Here is a 21,768-nt window from a genome sequence, read left to right on the forward strand (position 1 = left end):
AATTATGTACATTAAAGATTTTTGATTTTTTTTAAGTAAAAAGCTAAAGATGATTTCGCTTTAACAATGGAAAGATGCCATAATTCCATAGTCGAGTATGATTTTATGTATCTTCATAAGCTGACCTCTAAGCATCACTTGCTACTACTTTTTATGTTCGTGCACTTTTTTTTATAGTGACTTTCCTTCTTATGTTGAATAACGAAACGATCGTTCAAGTGACAGCTTCACTTACCTTGGTAGTTTTATTAGGAAAGACGGTGGGTGCAGTGAATATGTTAAAAGTGGAATAGCCAAGGCCCAGGTTTGTTTTCACAGTTAAAAAAAAGTTTATAAGAATAGGAAGATAAGGCTGCAAACCATGATTAGAATATTGAAAGCTACAGTGATGACAGTAGCCAAATATGGTTCTGAAGCATGGACGTTTTGAAAAACGGAGGAACATTTGCTCCATGTTTTCCAGTGAGATTGCCTCTGCATTGTTTTAGGTACCCGACTGACTGATCGTATTTCAAACAGTAGGCTGTACGAAAAATGTGGTCCAATCCCGCTGACTGGGGCTATAATGAGAGAGAGAGGTTGAGATGGCTACGGCACGTTCTGCAGATGAAGTTCTTTTCGGCCAACCATCTAGGGCTAAACAGACAGCAGGTCGTCCTCCGTTGTGGTGGGATTATGTCGTAAGGAAAGATTTGAGGGAAATGGAAATTTCCTCGAAGGATGTGAAGAGGGAGGATTTGAATAGACTGGGATGGAGGAGGAGCGGGCGTAGTTGTGTTGGCCAGTAAGTTGTTAGTAGTAGGGGTAATTGCTTGAGTTAGCCTAAAGCTAATGGTAATAAATAGACATATTCTATTCCATCTTCAATTGCTGCTACATATTTATCCTGTTATATAGTTAACTTAAAACAAATAATGATACCTCTTTTCAGGTTGTCAGATTTCTCAACAACAAGTGAAATAATTCCTCTAACTCCTGAAACCAAGAAAAAGAAAGGGATTGTGGGGAAACTGAAGCAGCTTACAAAATCAAAGTCTATTGAAGCGTCAGGAACTGCAGATATTATTGTAGGAGCAGGAATACAGGTATTATACATCAATATTAGCAGGAAATTGACATTGAACAGGGAATTAACAGGAAATTAGCTTTGAATTCGCAAGAAAATCAAAAAAAAATAAAATAAAAAGGAAATTAACGGGAAGCTAACAGAATAAATAATATAACTCCTCTAAATCCTGAAATTCAGAAAAAGAATAGGGTCGCGCAGAATTTGAACCAGTTTACAATATCAAAGTCTATTGAAGCATCAGGAACTGTAGATAATATTTTAGGAGGAGGAATACAGGTAATTAAAATCAAAATTAGCAGGAAATTAACATTGAACACGGAATTAACGGTAAATTAGCAATGAATTAGCAGGAAAATCAACAAACAGGAAAATAAACAGGAAAAATAGATATTATATGGGATATTAGATATTATATGGGAGCTGAAATATTGAATAATTTAACTCCCCTAGCTCCTGAAACCAAGAAAAAGAAAGGGCTTGCGTGGGAACTGAATCAGCTTACAGATTCAAAGTCTATTCAACAGGGAATTAACAGGAAATTAGCAATGAATTATCAGGAAAATCAACTAACAGGGAAATAAAGAGGAAATTAACGGGATGCAATCAGAATGGATAATTTGACTCCTCTGACTCCTGAAACCAAGAAAAAGAAAGGGGTTGCGGGGAAGCTGAAGCAACTTACAAAGTCAAAGTCTTTTGAAGCCTCAGGATCTGTAGATATTTTTATAGGAGCAGATATACAGATGATTACATTAAAATTAACAGGACCTTAAAATTTAACAGGAAGGCAACAGGAATTTAATACTGAATTGACAGGAATTAATAAATTAGATAACAACATGAAGGTAATAAGAATTCGACGGAATGAATAATTTAACCCCTCTAACTCATGAAGCCAAGAAAAGAAAAGGATTTTGGGGAAACTGAAGCAGGTTACAAAATCAAAGTCTAATGAAGCATCAGGAAGTGTAGATATTATTGTAAGAGCAGATATACAGATGATCAACATTAAAATTAACAGGAAAATTAACATTGAACAGGAAGTTAACGGAAATTTAATAATGAATTAACAGGAAAAACACAAACATAGTATATACAGGAAATTAATGGAAATTCCACGAAATTAATAATTTAACTCCTCTATCTCATGAAACCTAGAAATCGCAGATATTATTATAGGTGCAGATTTACAGGTAATTAACATTAAAATTAAAAGAAAATTCACATAGAAAAAGAAATTAACAGAAAGTTAATGAATAATTAACAGCATGAATAATTTGACTCCTCGAACTCCTGAAACGAAGAGAAAGAAAAGGATTGCGGGGAAACTGAAACAGCTTACAAAATCAAAGTCTATTGATGCATTAGGAACTGCAGATATTATATTGGAGCATATATACAGGTAATTAGCGTTAAAATAAATAGGAAATTAAACACTTAACACTAAAGTATCATATGGTTTTCAGATAAGATTCAGTTTCTGTTTCCATTTAACACTATAGTATCATTAAAAGGTTTTTTGATTATTATTTTATTATTTTATACGCATAATTATTTTTTGTACGCATAATTCTCCTTTTATTCGATCTTTATTAGTTTTTTGTCGTTTTGCTCTCTCCAAGGGAATAGTCAATATTTGAGTAAATCTAAGGGAAACAGAAACAAGCTAACAGTAAAATAGAATGCGGAAGTTAATAAAAGAAAGGTCGAGATAGCGGTAAAACTTGTTTGCTGTATTGATGTATATACCTTTGTGGGATTTCTCAAGGACCTATTGTTTTGTCTAAAAGAAAAAAAACAAATTGTGGGAATTTTTGTGAAAAAATGTGAATAAAAAAAAATTTGGAAAATACTAGAAACCCAAAGGGAGTGACCAACTTAGTAAGTATTTAGTTTTCTCACAACAGTTTTGTTTTCCATGCTTGAAGGGGTCGTGCTTCGGTATATTATTATTGGAGCATATATACAGGTAATTAAAGTTAAAATTAATAGGAAATTAAAACTGAATACAAAATTGACAGGAAATTAATAAAGAATTAACAGAAAAATCAACTAACAGGAAAATAAACAAGAAAATTAAGGGAAATTGACAAGACAAATAATTTAACTCCTCTAACTTCTGAAACCAAGAAAAAGAAAGAAATTGCAGGGAAACTGAAACAGCTTACAAAAACAGAGTCTATTGAAGCATCAGGAACTACAGATATTGTTGTAGGAGCAGATATACAGACAACTAACACTAAAATTAACAGGGAATTTGCAATGAATAGAAAATTAACAATGAAGAGAAAATTCACATTGAACAGGAAGTTAAAAGGAAATTAACCTTGAATTAACAGGAAAATTAACAAACAAGAAAAAAGCAGGGAACTAACGGAAATTAACAGAAATTTAATATTGCGAGTAGCCATGAATTTTTTTTATACTTTCTATAATTTTGAATGTCCTAAATATGAATGCTTGTCTCCTTTTGTTTGCCAAAAAAAAATCGTTTATACAAACACATTTGAGGTAAGAATTTCTTGGTTAAAACTAAAATTGATTCTTCACTAATAAAGTTAGGCCGCCGAGTCTAAAGTCTCGGCGGGTGTTCTGTATTAAGAACATAAAATGTGCTATACAATTTTCTTGGGCCCAAAATCAAAACACCTAATTTAAGCAAAAAGAATAAATTTTCATAAAAGCATTTTAAAAGTCCTGAAGAAGGTTGGGAACTTTATAATTACAACAGGACTATCATTTTAAAAGAATGCACATGGTTGTGGTAACAGAAGTTTGGTTGCTTTTCGTAGGTGAAGGGAACCCAGGCCAACTTCGGTACTTCTCTCATGCAAACTAAAAATGTTTGAATGATTCCGGTTCAAAAACGGTATAACACGCTTATCTTTCTGTTAAAAAATCGTAAATTTTTTAGTCCAATCGGGCCTTTTCTAATCTAAAATCTAGTAATCTAAATAAGTATCTAAATAAGAGAGGAGGATTGGTTTTGATGCCCAGAAAATCAACTAAATAGTGTATATAGCATGACACACCCTGTGTAGACGTACGTGTACAATTGTGCATGTATATGTCTTTTACATATGCCTATGAAAGAAAATTTTGGATTAACCCTTGTTCGCTTATTAGCTCCAAACCTCCCTAGGAACCAAAATTTAAAGTAACAGGGATTATCCAAAATTAGGCTATTGGAGGGGGGAGGGTCCTATTGATAAGTTTAGGCACCCATATTTTGGTTTGGGGTAGAATTTTCGACGCAGCGATTATAAATTTATGACAAATAAAAAAAGAGATTAGAAAATTTTAGAAAAATTACGGGAAAAATCGTATAAAAATCTCCAAGGAGCTCGAACAAAAAATACCCTTCTCCCTTCCCCTTTAGTAGGCTTCTGAGACATAGTCCTCGCTTGCAAAATTGCTTTCAGGGCTTGGCAACCGTCTAGGTTAATTGACTTGCGCATTGTGTAAAACAAAACATATCAAACAACATTTTTATTCAAACAATTTAAGAGTCGAAACTTTACCTAGTTTAGGGACTTTTGCACTTGGGAATCGCCTAAATGTCAAAATTACTGACACATCGGAATAGTATTAATGGTGCTGGTAATTACTTGCTTAAAAAAATAATTGCTGCTCTCAATTTGATGAAACAGTGATTTATGATCATTTTTGCTCTTTTTTTGGCAGCTAAATTTTATTTTTTTAAAATTCTATTTCTTTTTTTCTTTTTATATTGTCATCTTTATAAATTAAAAAAAAAATGTTGCGAAAATTCGTTTTTTGAAAATAAAGGGATCGACACGGACGTAGACAAAATCAACGCTGATTTGGCAACTTCGTACGAGTTATAAAAACAGCAGCGCAGATTTTAGGTGGGGAATTTTTATAATTTACAACAACGATTTGAGAAATTAGCGCTAATCTTATTCACTATTTTGATGGTGATAAATCCCAATTTTTATGAAAAATGGTCTAGATCTTCTTTTTTCTTTGAAAGAACAGTAGGAAGGTTATGATAAGTTGGATGCTAAGCTAGACTGACACCATTTTTTCTATGTCGTTTGGACACATAAGTAGGAAAATCTTCACTGATTACAGGTATGTCTGCTCAGCCCTTAAATTGTATTTCATTTCTAGGCTTTGGCTGCAGGAGTTGGCACTACAGGTTCTGACCTAAGTTTAGACTCAACAACCAGTAGGAATACAGAAAAAGAAAAGAAGTCTGTTAAAGATAGGCTCACTGGATTCTTCAAAAAAGGGTCGTCATCTCGAAATCAAAGGTATTTTAAACTTGTTGCAAGTGAAATCGTCTGTAGGGTGAAGCAATTAGCTTACTAATGTCTAGACAGAGACTCTTTACGGCTAAATAGATGTATGATTTTCCGACCAAAATGGCCATGTTTATTCAATACGAGAGTATTTTACGTCAGCTTTTGACCAAAAAGCTTCCAGAATAATACTTATTTTTAGTGTTTTTTATTTACGTCGGTGCATTTAGAATTGAGAGTTTGAGTTAATAGAATTAAATATTTTCAAGGCTGGATTTTTAGAAACACTTATTATAGTGATTTAAGTATATCCATTTCAAATAATATGCTGCTTAATGGCTTGGCTGAATAATTTCTGATTTATCCCAATTTTTTTTCAAGACAAATGAGAGAAAACAATAGATAAAAAGCAAAATTTTGATAATAAAAAAATCCGAATATTTCGACTCCACGTCAAGAGCCTTTTTCAACGGAAAAAAATTATTGAAGGAAAAGAAACATCTTTTCAAACTAAATCATCATTGGCAGCGCAATAGCGCTGCCTAAGTGAAGAACGATGTTGGCACAATGTATTGTTATTATTTTTTTTCTTGCTTTCAGACCAGGGCACTTCGTATCGAAGGAGTTGTCATAGAAAATTTGGAAAGGGATCATTCGATTGGAAATTGGAGTGGCATGTGCCCTTTTTAATAGTCGAAAGTGATTGGAAGGCAACTAACACCCCTTCAACGCCCACCATTTCCCAAAATACATCCAATCAAAATATTGAGATGGCCATTTTGTTCAGCGTAGTTGATTTCCAGACAGAAATTATGTTTTTGAAGAGGACACTCCCCCACAACCCTCAGGGCAACTGTTGTAAGTTATGCCCTGGGGGCATATGAGAACGATGTTGGCACAATGTACTATTTATTATTATTTTTTTCCTTTAGACCAGGGCACTTCGTATCGAAGAAGTTGTCTTAGAAACTTCAAAAAGGGCTCATTCAATTGGAAATTGGAGTGGCTTGTGCCCTTTTTAATAGTCGAAAGTGATTGGAAGGCAACTAACGCCTCTTCCACGCCCACGATTTCCCAAAACACATCTAATCAAAATTTTTAGATAGCCATGTTGTTCAGCGTCGTTGATTTCAAGATAGAAACTATGTTTTTGAGGAGGACACTCCCCCACAGCCCTCAGGGCAAGGGTTTTAAGTTATGCCCTGGGGGCATATAAGGTTTTATAGAAAGCGTTGTTGTAGAGACTTCAAAAAGGCTCATTCGATTGGAAATTCAAAAGGCTAGTGTACTTTTTAATAGTCGAAAAGGATTGGAGGGCAACTAACAACCCTCTGACGCCCACCTTTTCCCCAAACACATCCAATCAAAATTTTGAGATAGCCATTTTGATCAACTTAGTTTTAAATTCTGTAAATTAGGTCTTTGACGATCACAACCCCCCAGAGCCCTAAAGGCAAGGGTTGTCTGTTATGCCCTGGGGGTAAACAAGGTTTTGATACAAAGCGTTGTCGTAGAAACTTCAAAAAGGGCTCATTCGATTGGAAATTGAAATGGCTAGTGACCTTTTTAACAATCGAAAGCGATTGGAAGGCAACTAGCACCCCTTCCACGCCCATAAATTCTCCAAACACATCCAATCAAAAATTTGAGATAGCCATTTTCTTCCACGTGGTTTAAAGTTCGGGAAATTATACCTTTGAGCAGGACACTCCCCGCAGTCTTCAGGACAAGGGTTATAAGTTATGCCTTGGGGGCATATAAGGTTTTTATTGAAATCTTTGTCGTTGAAACTTGAAAAAGGGCTCATTCGATTGGAAATTCAAAGGGATAGTGCCCGTTTTAATAGTCGAAAGTTATTTGAGGGCAAATAACCCCCCTCTCACGCCCACCTTTCCCCCAAACAGATCTAATCAAAATTTTTAGATAGTCATTTTAATCAACGTAGTTGAAAGTTTTTGAAATTAGGTCTTTAACGATTACAAACCCTCCCCCCCCCACAGCCCTCAGGGCAAGGGTTGTAAGTTATACCCCGGGGGCATATAAGGTTTTAATCGAAAGCGATGTTTTAGAAACTTCAAAAAGGGCTCATTCAATTGGAAATTCAAAAGGCTAGTGCCCTTTTTATAGTCGAAAGTGATTGAAGGGTAACTAACCCCCCTCTCAAGCCCACCATTTTTCTAAACACATCCAACCAAAATTTTGAGATATCCATTTTGTTCAACGTGGTTGAAAGTTCTGGAAATTAGGTCTTTTAGAAATGATGACCCCCTCAGAGCCTTCAGTGCAAGAATTGTAATCTATGGCCTGGGGGCATATAAGGTTTATATAGAAAGTTGTTGTAGAAATTTCAAAAAGGGTTCACTTGATTGGAAATTGAAATTGCCCTTTTTAATAGTCGAAAGTGTGTGGAGAGTAATTATTCCCCCTCTCACGCTTACCATTTCCCCAAGAACATTCAATCAAACTTTATAGAGAGCCATTTTGTTCTACGTAGTTGAAAGTTCTGGAAATTATGTAGTTAAGGATGACAAACCCCCCAGAGCCCCCAGGGCAAAGGTTGTAAGTTATGCCCTGGGGTCATATAAGGTTTTTATAGATAGGTTTGTCGTAAAAACTTCAAAAGGGGCTCATTCAATTGGAAAGTGCCCTTTTTAATAATCGAAAGTGAAAGCAGGGTAAGTAAACCCCTCTCACGCCCATCATTCCCCCAAAACATCCAATCAAAATTTTCAGATAGCCATTTTGTTCAACGTAGTAGAAAGTTCTGAAATTTAGTTTTTGAGGATGCCAACTCCCCCCCCCCCGCCCTCAGGGCAAGGGTTTTAAGTTATGCCCTGGGGGCTATAATGTTTTTATTGAGAGCGATGTCGTAGAAACTTCAAAAGGGCTCATTCGATTGGAAATTGAAAAGGCTAGTTCCTTTTTTAATAGTTGAAAGTGATTAGCGAGCGACTACCACCCCTCTCACGTCCACCATTTCCCCAAACTCATCCAACCAAAATTTTGAGATAGCCGTTTTGTTTAACGTAGTCGAAAATTTTGGAAATCAGGTCTTAGAGGATGACAACCACCCTAACAGACCTTAGGGCAAAGGCTTTAATTTATGCCCCGGTGGCATATAAAATGTTTTTAGGAAGCGTTGTCGTAGAAACTCAAAAAGGGATCATTCGGTTGGAAATCGAAAGGCCTAGTGCCCTTTAATAGTCGAAAGTGATTGGAAGGTTTGACATTTTTATAGTAAAATCGATGTGGGTCTAATGTATTTTTATGTTGTTTTTGTTGTTGTTTAGACGAGGGCACTTCGTATCGAAGGAGTTTTCGTAGGAACTTTGAAAAGGGCTCATTCGATTGAAAATAGAAAGGGCTGATGCCCTTTTTAATAGTCGAAATTGATTGGAGGACAACTAATCCCGCTCCCACGCCCACCCTCCCATTTTCCCCTTTATGTTCAAAAACTAAATGTTGCCTTAATATTAAATCAAAGTTCAATTTGTTAATGCTAATTACCAATAAGACATCTCAGCACTATCCCAAGAACGACTAAGGGTATTATGTTCAGACCTTCGGGGCTACTTCTGTTCTTAAAATTTAACCAAATCAAAATAGCGTTAAGTGTATCCCATCTATCAAGAAAGTAAACATATTTTTTTGCGAATGGTGTCAAGTTTTCCATTTCAGGTCAACTAGAGGAAGTATGAAACTAAATTAAACACTACTATTTGTTTCCAGGTTTTTAAAAGGGCGTATGTTGTTAAAAATTGCGGAAAGCTTTTCTCCAGCATACAAATAGCAGGCCAAACTATAAAGTCTTAAAAAAACGAAAAGATTTGAAGTATTATTTTCTTTTTCCCTGAAAAGACTTTGTCAATATAAAACGAACAGAAATTAATTAAAAAAAAAAATTCACAAAATAAGTTTTTCAAAAAAAAGTAAAGAACTTCATTTAAAAAAAAATGAGCAAAAATAAAATAAAATAATCTACCAAGCGTAAAAGTACCACAGATCACCATCAATAAATAAATGAAACCCAAAACGAACAGAAAGTACAATAAATAACCGAGTCAAACTCAAAACAAGCAGAAATTAACATGAGTAGGGCTCACAATCCCTGTGCCCTCTCAAGGCCAGAACACAATTTGCCCTTAAATGAAAAAAATATAAATAAATGTGCATTGTCAGTTTAATATACATATACTGATATTTAGTAATCAAAATGTTAATATTATTTGATTTATTAAAGTTATAAAAGTAAAAACATTTATACTTTTTTCATTAAAGTGCAAATTATGTTCTGGCCTGGGGAAGGCATAGGGGTTTTGAGCCCAACTTATGCTAATTTCTGCTCGTTTTGAGTTTGACTCGGTTATTTATTGTAATTTCTGCTCGTTTTGGGTTTCATTTATTTATCGATTATCGATCACATTTTGCTTTCTCTTTTATAAGTATTCTTGATTGGTCCATAGTGATGATGCTGGAAATTTAAGTTCGGTTATGCACGCATATGAACAGGGCTTAAGAGGTTCTCTCGAAATAAAAACCTCTCGAAATAATTGAATTGTTTCTGGATGTATTTATCTATTTGTCTATGCTCGTTGTAAGAAAAGTCTGTGTTATTGTAGTATGGAAAGTGATGACGGCAGTGATATATCTGAAATCTCTACAAGATCTTCAAGTCGTCCCCCTGCTATCAGGATAAGTGGTAGTACTTCAAACTTGTCTGGGACTCTTCCTGTAAGTTATATTTAATTTATATTTTTCTTATAAAGTTCCAGGAGCTTATAATGGATTTAATTCAGATGAATTAATATATTTTTTTTGGATATTACTTTTTTTAATGTTATATTACTGATAGCAGTCAAGTAAGTAATATTATGAATTGTCAAGGGGGAGGGCTATTTACTTGGGGAAAATAAATGAAGGTTTTTCCTTAGAGTACGTATGCTATATATGATTTTTAGTTCTGAATAAATTTTTGGACACATTATTACCAGGGACGTGCGGAGCGAGGAAATTTGCGGTAAGATCACTTGAAAAGTATTTCAGAGTGATAGTACAAATTGGAAGTAAAAATTTTTTTATGATTTGCGCTAAATTTTTCTAATATTTTGAAAGTCATTACGTTCATTGATCCACAGAAAAAAACTGATCAAGCCAAATATATATATTTTTTTCACTTGAAACTGATGTTTTTGTAATGTCAAAATATTCATCACTTTGCATTGTTAGAGTTAATATTTTTATTCGTCCTATTTACTAGAGGAATGCAAACTATTTCATTCAGAAAATGTAATCACGAAATTTAAAACTTATCTAAATTTTCGTATTGACGGTGCCTATGCTTTTTTACTTTTGACGCACATTCCCAAGGGACTTTGTTTCGCAAGTATATTGTCGATATTGAAATATTTCCATTTTGTATTTAATACTTTCAAAGGATTACCTTTTGTACCTGTTTAATAGATAATGTCTGCTGGTTTTGCCTAGTGGAGGGGGCAAAGTTTCAAAGGATTACCTTTCGTACCTGCTTATAGACAATGTCTGCTGGTTTTGCCAAGTGGAGGGGGCAAAGTTTCAAAGGATTACCTTTCACACCTGTTAATAGACAATGTCTGCTGGTTTTGCCAAGTTGAGGGGGCAAAAGTTTCAAAGGATGTCCTTCCGTACCTGGTTCACAGACAATGTCTGCTGGTTTTGCCAAGTGGAGGGGGCAAAGTTTCAAAGCCTTACCTTTTGTACCTCTTAAAAGACAATGTCTGCTGGTTTTGCCAAGTGGAGGGGGCAAAACTTTCAAAGGATTACCTTTCGTACCTGGTTCACAAACAATGTCTGCTGGTTTTGCCAAGTGGAGAGGGCAAAGTTTCAAAGTCTTACCTTTTGTACCTGGTTCATAGACAATGTTTGCGGGTTTTGCCAAGTGGAGGGGGCAAACTTTCAAAGGATTACCTTTCGTACCTGGTTCATAGACAATGTCTGCTTGTTTTGCCAAGTGAAGGGGGCAAACTTTCAAAGGATTACCTTTTGTACCTGGTTCATAGACAATGTTTGCGGGTTTTGCCAAGTGGAGGGGGCAAACTTTCAAAGGATTACCTTTCGTACCTGGTTCATAGACAATGTCTGCTAGTTTTGCCAAGTGAAGGGGGCAAACTTTCAAAGGATTACCTTTCGTACCTGGTTCATAGACAATGTCTGCTGGTTTTGCCAAGTGAAGGGGACAAAGTTTCAGAGGATTACCTTTCGTACCTGGTTCATAGACAATGTCTGCTGGTTTTGCCATGTGGAGGGGACAAAGTTTCCCGTGGGAAATTAATTTACAAAAACATGTTTAACTCTAGTTTCTTAACCCCTGGGTATTTGTCACCTTTCAAGCTTGGATTCATGTAAAATCAAGTCTTTTTCAGTCTAATAGAGATATAGTGCATGTTTATTACCCCTTTACTGTTACTATTTATTACTTCTCTGGAATAATATTTTGGTGGTGTCTTTAGTTCGATTGTATTAGTTAATAGGTGTACCATCAGGGTTACCACCATTAGTGGTTTATCACTATTTCTAGTAATTTTTATGTTGCCTAAACAAAAAAACGCTAAATCAGCACATAAATGACTAGATTATTGAAAAAATCACTACGATATCACAAAAGTCTAATGATTTTTTTTAAAGGGCGGCAACCCTGTACATCATACAGGCACCCCTGACTTACTGCGTTGAGAAAATGACGCAAAGAAAATAACAGCAAGCCGATGTAAGCTTTCATTCTTTGACGTCTTACTTTGATTTGATTGGTTGAATATGATCCATTGGTCTTGTCTGAACTGCTCTAAATAGGTAAATTCTAAGATTGACAAATATGACTTGAGGAAAGAAATAAAATTTAGGTAAAGGGCTTAGAACTAAATATGAATATAATTAACAATTTTTGGGGAAAATTCTTGAATTTTGAAACAAATCATTTTATAAATAAAAATTGGCAATTTTCACAAATTCAGGCATGTAGACTTTAAACTCTGTTTAGCATTTTCTCATTTTAAGCTTGTTTTGAAGAAAAAAAGACACAAAGAAATTAAAAGAAAACTGGAAAAAATATTGGTATTCAATGACACTTCGAATTGGTAAAAATTGTAGCATTTTGCCCTCTGGTCTTAGTTGAACTCTCATCAAACACTAAACGAACTGTTTTTTTTTCTATTTTTAGTTTTCGATATAAGTGATAACTTTATCAGACAGATAAACACAAAATTCTTTTATTTTGTTTTGGACCTTTTTTAGTGCCCACGTATGCCTATCCTCAAACTCATTCTTGTACTACATTCTAACAAATACTTTTATCCTTCAAAATTGTTTGATCGAAGTGAAAATCTACACAGTCGAATATGGTGGCTTATGTCGATGATGTATATCTACTGACTGATTTCAATTACTTTTTATTGACTATCTTAATGTTTTATTTTTGATGGATCCTCCTCTCCTATTCTTTATTCTTTACATCATATTTTTTACTGTTTTCCTTTTCGTCTTACGAGAATTGTTCGTATTTTAAAAACTTTAATCATAGATTATCGATGCTTGTACAGACGTCTCACTTCAATATTTTTGTAACCCCAAAAGCCATTCGATCAGATGATTTGGCTTCCTAAAGTTTGACGATATACAATGGCATTGAGCTGCCTGAGCGTTATCCAGCCCGAGTGCAGGCGGAGCGTTATCCAATTCAATCGAATGATATTGCGCGGAAGGGCTACTTTCCTTAGATAGCCAAAGTAACTGAGGAGTACATGGGCCAATGAATTTTGCTAGAAGTGATATATCTGGTGAAACTTAATGCTTAATTTGTTCTTTAAAATCATTCACAAGTGTTTGATCATCCTGCAGCTTAATGATACTCAAGTTAGCGAAGTTAATGTGTTTTCTTTCTTTAGGCTCCGCCCTACGTGTCCAAATACCACTAGATCTTCTGCGGTAAGATCTGAATCTGGCCAATTAACGTAGCCTAATAGCAAACGGTACAAAACCAAAGAGACAATTACAACTTAGAGTCAACTGTCCCTTTGGATTTGTAACGACCATAATCCAACTCTTTATTAACAACACCAAATTATGCACTGTCTTGTTTTGTTCAGCAAAAGCTAGACTGAAAAGCATGAAGGAACCAAAGCATGCTCTGCACTTTCAATATTTACTAAACTTGTTTAGTTCCGAAATAGCCTGGCATTTGTTCCTCTCCCATAGAAGACCAAAAAGGTACTAAAAGGACAAAATTGGATATTTGTAGAAAAATTTGATATTTCACTGGTAAACAAAGCCTCATTTTAAAGCAACGGTCATAGCATTATACCTTTATTTTCTGAATATCAGCAGGGTTGCCACTTTACTTTATGGAACTCACTATCTTGCTGGCAAATTGGACTGTAAAATAAAAAAATACTGATTTTGAAAATTTGTTTATGTGTTTTCTGCTAAAATGACATAGGATTACTTGAAAATTAATGTTGCTGAAGTCTCCTAGACTAGCAACGGGTCGTTAAAGTAGAATGGAAGCAGTTTTAAAAACTTGTTGACATGGTGAGAAAAGAGCTCAAAATCTAAAGTTAAAAAAGATTTAGGGAATACAGAATTGGACTTTAAACTCCCTACCGGCGGTGATGATATTCGTTTCGTAGCCCTTCAGTAAGAAAGTCCCATAGGAAGCTAGCGGCCAGCCCTCCTGTGCTTTAGCCAACTCTTCCTCTCTACCTTCTCCAGATTTCCAGATACCAATTTACAACAGGGTCAAATCTGGTTGAGCTTACAGAGTCACGCCACCAGTGTTGCCACCCATCGAAAAAATCATTAGATTTTAGTGATTTTTTGGTTTATTCTCTTCAATAACCTTGCGATTTATATGCTGGGCGATTTTTGTGCTGATTTAATGCAAATTTTTTTTTTAGGCAATATACAATATCACTAGGGTTGGCAACCCTGCGCTCCACGACCTCTGCTCTAAACCAAATAGCCAGCGACACGACTTTAGAAAATCTAAAGGGGGTGAAGAAATTTGAGGTCTTTTGAAGACCTCAGTCGCTTTAAGCTTGGGCTCTTCTTGCTTAACTTAAAGGAATTATTTTAATTTTGGCATATTATCGAATTTCCTTTTAAAAGTATTTCGCAAGCAGCTTTGTTCCGGGCATTAGTACTTTAAATTGCAGGAGTACAAGTAGAATTGTAATTTTACTTCTTTGTGTTTTTTTTTATTTTTCATACCCCCCCCCCCTCCCCGCATTTCTGGATTTTTCAAATTGTAAGATTTCTGTGAATTTTTTTTTAATGTACTAGCTTTGATGAAAACTGTTAAAAAACTCCTTTGTCATAAGTGACTACTTATGACAATTTCTGGAAATTTACTACAAAAAGAACAAATGAAAATTTACTACAAAAAGAACAAATGCTGTGACCCTGAATGTTAGTATAAGGCAAGGCATATGAGAGAACAAATGAGAAAGTACTGATGAGAGAACAATATAAGAGAAGGAAAAACAAACTTTGGTCACAATCCTTCCGTTCAAACCTTACTAACTTGCAAACCTTATTAATTATTTAACTTATTTATTAGAAAACCGCGTACGACAATACAAGAAAAAAGCGAAGCATTGAAAGAACCATTAAACTTAAATAATTTCTAAGGATGCAACAAAACTGGCATATTACTAGAAACAGTCACTATCATTCAAAATTCAAGGTGGGATGTCACAATCTTTGTGACATGATTGACATGATTCAAAATGACATCTTCAATTGTGACATGAATCAAAACGAAATGATTTATTGATTTTCAGTTGATCTTTTTCTAACCCAGGGACAAACAAAACAGAGTCATTGACGTGATATTAATCCAAAACAAATTTGGTTTTAAGGGATACAAATCTTGCATAGCTCAAGCGTCTTCCGAAAATAACTTTGTGAACCGTGAGAAGCCTTAAGCCTCTCAAATCACCTTCGCGTGTGATGCCAAGATGCTTGACTTATTAATCTAGGAAAAACCTATTATCCCTTAATCTATGTATATTTTGACTGTGAGTGGGGCAAAGTATTTAAGCGACGAAGAAGGTTCCAAAACAAGAAGTTTTGTTTTGGCTGTATTGACACTAGACCAATATTCGTGTAAACCTGTAGTTTAAAAATAAAAATTGGCTTGCGGTTCAATGAGTGAGGTTTCGATCAAGAGCACATCGTCGAAATAACACAATTGGATCAAATCCATACCATCCACTGAAAAACTACAGGAAAAATATCGTACCTTCCGTTGATGTTGATGTGTTGGACATTATCGGGCGTAACCTTGCCGCATTCCTGATGTATCATATTCGCTGACAAAAAGCAACTCTCCGAGTAATTAACCCAAACAGAGCTATTAGAATGCCAAAACCATAATAGTGAAGCAACATAAGGGTTAATACCTTGATTCAGAAAGATCTAAATGCCTTGTTAATGAATAAAAAAATGAAATACGGCGCATTGTCTTTTTTACAGTCGTCTCTAGGATTCCTGGGATCTTAAGGGTATCATTCTAAGAAAAAATTATTCCTTAAATGAGAAATCTGCTGGTATTCTGTGAGAATTTGTGCCACATCTCTATCCCTAAGCTGCGTCTGAGGAAATAGTAATCCTTATCTGAAGCCAGCCTTTTTCTTTCATATTTCTTTTGTGGTAAATAACACATTCAAGTTCGGAACCATGTCTAGCTTCTCAGTAAGCTATTACATTATAGTTACTTTGTAATCAAAGCTAACCAGGTGTCACTTTAGGCGTTGTCCACACCGCTTCACGCCTTTTTACATCACGCATGGAGACTTGATGCCCCGTGTCTTCCACCACCTGCGCCTCCGGGGGTACACGATTTTTGGAAGTGGGTTGCCCTTTGATGTTATTCTTGTGATTTTATTCTTCTTTATTTATAAGGTTCATAATTTTGCATCTGATTGATTTACTTACTTCCAGCAGATGTATGACAAAATGGGAAAACTGTATCTAAGAAATATTACATAGGGATAGATGGCAGTGTTTTTCATTTAGTTTTATTAATTTACTGTTTTTGCTATTAATATTCTCTCTTTCAAGCACACACGATTTGAGCAAATAAATCAAATCTAATACAGTTTCACATACAAAATCAATGAGTATCATGTCCAGCCCCGCCATGTAAATTTCCCACTATCATCATCATTGCTGCTTTTCTTTGGTCCACGTCTGTGATAGTTTTTTTTCGTTGCAGTAATGGTATCACTTTTCATCACATAATGGTCTCATCCTTTTTTATCATCATCATAATCCTTAGCAACCAGTTTATGCGATATTAAACACTTTTTTTTGACATTTTTTTTTATAACAGCTAAAAATTCATCTTTCTTTCAAGAAGAATAAACTTTCTTGTTATAATCTACTTGCAAAGTGAAATGTTTCATTTCGAAAATTTTGAATTACTGATGATGAAGAGAAATAAGGCAAACAGGGGGAAGGACAGGCCTAAATCTATCTATTAGTGATCTTTATCTCACATAGTGCAAACAAGGAACTTAAATTCTAATATTATCGTAATTCTCTATCAGCATCTACTTTTTTCTTTTATTAACTTTGTGCCTAACTTTAAGTTTAAGCTTAATTTAGATTTCTATGTTGCACATTCTTTGTTCCTTTACTTATTTCTTAATTCGAAATATTAATTTTTCTGAATTATGAAGTATTTAATTTGACAAATGGCCATTTACTAAAAAGTTGTAGCCTCTAAAATTTTTTATCTTTGGATTCTTCAAAATAAAAAGAATAATGGAAAAACTATAAACAATTTTTTTAAAAATCAATAAATAAATTGTACGAAATTTGTTTTTTTTTAGCAATGGGGGGGGGGGGGGTTAGGCCTATAGAACTTCTGGCACGCACTTGGTCTGCATGCTTCACGGTTTCAACTGAAATGGTGTATGGGACTAAATAGTAGTGACCAAATACTCATCAAAGTCGGGAGTAACTACAAAATACAGGAGGAAGGGGCTATTACCCCCTCTAGAACATTTTTCCCTTGTCCCTAGATTTTGGTGAATACTTTTTTTTATTTTCACAGCAAGAAATAAGAGCAGGAGTTCACTTGTAGAAAATTATTTGAATGAAAAACACTTAATTCTTTTTAATGGCTTATAATTTCACGCAAAAGAATCGATCAGATGGAAGCTGGATTTTCTTTTTTCGATTGGCTTGAAATTTCACACAGGAGCCAATCAGGTTTGAAAAAGCAGGGTTTCTGTTTCTGGCATGCGCTTAAGGAATGATTTGATTGGTTTGATAAATTACGTCAAAGACTTAAACCAATGAAAATGGGGTACAGTTTTAATCCCAGAATTATTCGAAGGTAACCCTTCTTTTTTTTAAATGATACTTAGATTTTGTAATTTGGTTAGTTACGTTACTCACTGGTTATACAGATCTGGTACTAACTAGCCTTTAACTGCATGATCTGGATATTAGCTATACCTATCTACTTTCACTAAGAATGCTAAAAGTATTGAATTTAGCAAATAAGGATTCTAAAAACGATCCAAAGTGTGTTGAATCACTTCAAATATCGTAAAAGATGTGGGAAATAGCAAATGATCTATAGCTCCCGGATCTTTTTTGATTGTAGAGGGCCAACAATAACAAGTTCAAGTACTGTGTTGTATATGTTTGAATAAACTGATCGAAGCAAACAGAGGAACGTGTAGCTTTGAATGAAACAATAAATAGTCTTGAACCATAATCCTTGTAGCCTTGAACCACGGCCACTCAAAATAATCCTTCTGTTGACATTTAACCTAATTTTGAGCTTTTTGCTTGAATTAAATTTTTATAATGTAGGAATTGAAACACTTCAATTGTGTAACTCAATGCCAGGGCCACACGTGCTGCACGGAAGGAGTGGGGCTCAGAGAGCCAAACCTTCTCCTGTCACAACGGTCTCTTGGTCCAACCCCTTAGCATAGAATGTTGCATACGTAGTGTGAACGCCACGTAATCTAACCAAGATATGTTGATTGTGTCATAATGTGAAGAAAGAAATCGGCTAAAATAGCCCAGTACAAAGAAACAAGGAGAAAATTTGTGAAGCACCTTATTTTGATAGCATAGTGAAGGTTAAACTCAAGAGTTAAAACTTTAGACAAAATAGAAGTATTATAAATAACATCTTTATTATTAATTTTATTCAGTAGTTTAATACAATATGATTTTAAACCGAGTTATTATACTGATTGATTTTCCTCGGCTGTTTCTGATTGTTTTCAAATAATCGTTTTACAGGAATCTATAATATTCCGTACTTGCATCTACAGTTTTCTGGCAAGAAAACTGTAGAAACTTTAAAAGTTGCTTAAGGATTGTGGCAAGTAGCTGTATAATATGGCTTTGTTGGGATATAAAGTGAAAAATAGTAAATATAAAGTAAATATAAAGTTATAAAAGTAAATATAAAGGATAAAGGTAAACACATCAAATTACACAGGATAGTCTTTGACCTAAAAGTGCCTAAAGATTATTTTCTTTGTCCCAATCTTCTTCAGCTTATTCTGCTTTTCGTGCAGTAAATATGCCTCTGCAAAAGCAACCAGGGCTGTAAACCCTATTTTTCGAAAAATTGTTTTTTACAAATTTAGTTAGATTAATGAATATATTTCCGTGTATCTAAAAATAATGTTGGAGATAATTTATATTTATTTATTAATATATATAATATCAATTATTAACAAAAACTTAACATAAACAATTTCCCCTTCAAATGCCACGGCATGATATGGAGGAGGGATAACCAAACAAATCTGAATCTGTAAAAAACCAATAATACTTAACATTAACCTCAGAATGGGTTTAAAAACAAAACACAACTACAACGTCATATACCATGTTACCATTAACTTTACACTCAACACTCGACTCCTTCCTTAACACATCTCAATCAAAATAAAACACTAAATTTATTGATTTAATACCGATTTAATCTATCAGCTATGCATCCTAAGTACATTAATTATTAAAAACATATTAAGAATAAAATTCACTCTTCATCAGCCTTATAAATTTACTTAAAGTACTATTTTTAATAACCTCACTTAACGATTTCCATAACTTAGTCCATCTAAAAACCCTGTCGTAGTCGTAACCAAGTTGTTAACATAAATTTGATTCATTGACTTTGTGCCATGGAGGTGAATTTCATTAACTTGCGTGAACATGCAAGATTGCAAAGATTGCATAAAAAGACACTTTTAATAAATGACAAATTACTGCAGAAATTTCTGTCGGTCCTGGAAAAAAGCTTTAAGAGAGGATTAAATTGAATTAATTCCGTTGACATTCCCTTTTTTGTTCTGTCTTTAATTTATTATTTTATGTCCCTTTTTTAATAGGTTGTCTCCTTTAGACATGGTGAATTGTGAGCACAATATGTATTTCTAGGAGAACATTGACTTGCTTCCAGGGACTTGTTCTAAAGTGTTCGTTAATTTACGATTTATCCAATATTAAGATCAAGCATAAATAAAATAAAAAGTATTATTGCAGCCTTTCTGTTCATATTTTTGATTTGCAAGGAGTAAAAGCAAAAAAAGGTAAAAGCAAAAAACTATATATGGGTAACTACAAGAAGTTTCAGGAATAGAAAAACGAGCTAAATGGTATGAACAATAAGAATGTTTAAGTGAACAGAAAGTCCAATATATTTTTCTAGTTAGGATGATCATTAATGGGAACTGAAAGAAAGAAAAAACAACAGCAACAAAATCATGCAAAGATAGTGAAATTTTTATGAGCTGTTAATGAACACTGTATCTGTAAATAATCTAGATATATAATTGTTGAAAATTTAATTCTAGTTAAAAGAAATTTATTTCTAGATGCAGAAACTACGAGCCAAGCCTCCTCTTCCAGATACAAAAGGCGTGAGTAGTCCCACGGCAGAAGATTTTGAAATAGAGAAATTAGAAAATTCACCCAGATCATCTCGTCACTTAACCCCTGGTTACGAGCCATCCATGTCTCCAGCTGGGTATTCCGCCCTCCTTTCAGCTAGTAGTGGAGACAAAAGACGACAACGTCAATATGGGCGCTCTCACTCAGCTACTGGTCTCAGAGCTCAAGGTTCATTTGAAACAAATGTTTAATAGTTGTGAAATCGCTTGGTGAACTGTGTTTATACGCCCTGTGAAAGCAAAACTAATGCAACTCGTGAAAACTAACTGTGAATATTTGTGCAATTTCATAAATTAAATTAAAAGTAAGTGTATTTTATGCTGAAAAAAAGGATCCATGTAGAACCTTCTCGATTTTAGCCAAGGTCCATTTTGCTGTGTTTTCACGCAAAAACAGCCTTTTATGCCTTTTTTGTAAAATTCTCTCCGCTTTTTGCAGCCATTTCATGTGCTCTAGTGGTCAAACAGCTGTTTTGAAGAATTTCTAGTGAGCTGCCAAAGAAGGCACCCACAAAAATAAAAATTAATTTTCTGTCCAATGCCATGTTTTTAGTTTTGTCATTTGAGTTTCAAAAGTTAGAACGAACTGATTTGATATGGAAAGCTTTAAGGGCGTTTTGTGACCCGAGTGCTTGAGGTGTTTTGGATAAAAGTAGCTGTCTGAATCCAGGAAAAGAAATAAAACGAATATGAAGGTTTTGATGAAAATTGAGTTGTTTTTTATTGTGATTTGGTTTTGATAAAATATGGTCATAACTAATGGCAAGACTCCTTATAAGCTACAAAACGAATATTAGCTCATATCGATGTCAAAGAGCGTTGAAAGTAATCTGAAGGAATTTCTCAGCACCAAGAAACATTCTTGTGAAATTTCCAACACAGTTGAATAATCTCATAACCCTCAATCTCTACTCTTACAAGCTGCTTCATGGGCTAAACAGCCGCTTAGTGCTAGTAAAAGAAAATTTTTTTTATCATGAATGAATGAAATGAATCAAAGGAATTGTTCGATAAAACTGACTAGTGAATAATATTGAAGATAAATTTTTTTAGGGTCCCTCAATATGTACTTTGTTTTCCAACATACAAAGACCCGTGTTCTTCTTGAAATTTTCGACATTAATTAGCAGTTTCGACAGTTGCTTTCTTTAAATTGCTTCAAAAAGTGCTACCCCATATTTTCCGAATGATAGTGAAGAAGTTTGGCTTAGTTAATGATGTAATCTAGTCATTTAAGTGAAAATAAATTTATTTTGTTGGTTCTTAATTTCACCAGTCTTTTTTTGTTCAGTGAGGTTACGAAAAATGACTTTCATTTTTATATAATAGGGAATTAGGAGTGTCTATAATAGGGAATAGGGAATCATATATATATATATATATATATATATATATATATATATATATATATATATATATATATATATATATATATATATATATATATATATATATATATATATATATATAT

At 34.3% G+C, this 21,768-nt stretch overlaps 1 protein-coding gene across 6 annotated transcripts in view; it reads left to right on the forward strand.

The window, feature by feature from the left end:
* LOC148939273 (uncharacterized) overlaps nt 1–21,538 on the forward strand; it is a 280,313-nt gene extending 258,775 nt beyond the window's left edge. For 5 of the 6 annotated variants that reach the window (XM_089106654.1, XM_089106655.1, XM_089106657.1 and 2 more), the window contains 4 exons: nt 932–1,085; nt 5,204–5,346; nt 9,954–10,065; nt 20,223–21,538. In XM_089106654.1, coding sequence (XP_088962780.1) covers nt 932–1,085; nt 5,204–5,346; nt 9,954–10,065; nt 20,223–20,489 — 676 coding nt within the window. In that variant the 3' untranslated portion in view covers nt 20,490–21,538. Of the gene's footprint in view, nt 1–931; nt 1,086–5,203; nt 5,347–9,953; nt 10,066–13,250; nt 13,291–20,222 lie in introns of all 6 variants that reach the window. The other variant, XM_089106659.1, reaches the window with a different exon arrangement.
* Nucleotides 21,539–21,768: the final 230 nt, after the last annotated feature.

Source organism: Artemia sp. Qi Xiang Cuo, chromosome 21, assembly GCF_049724085.1.
Source record: "Artemia sp. Qi Xiang Cuo chromosome 21, ASM4972408v1, whole genome shotgun sequence".
NCBI classification, from domain to species: Eukaryota; Metazoa; Arthropoda; class Branchiopoda; order Anostraca; family Artemiidae; genus Artemia; species Artemia sp. Qi Xiang Cuo.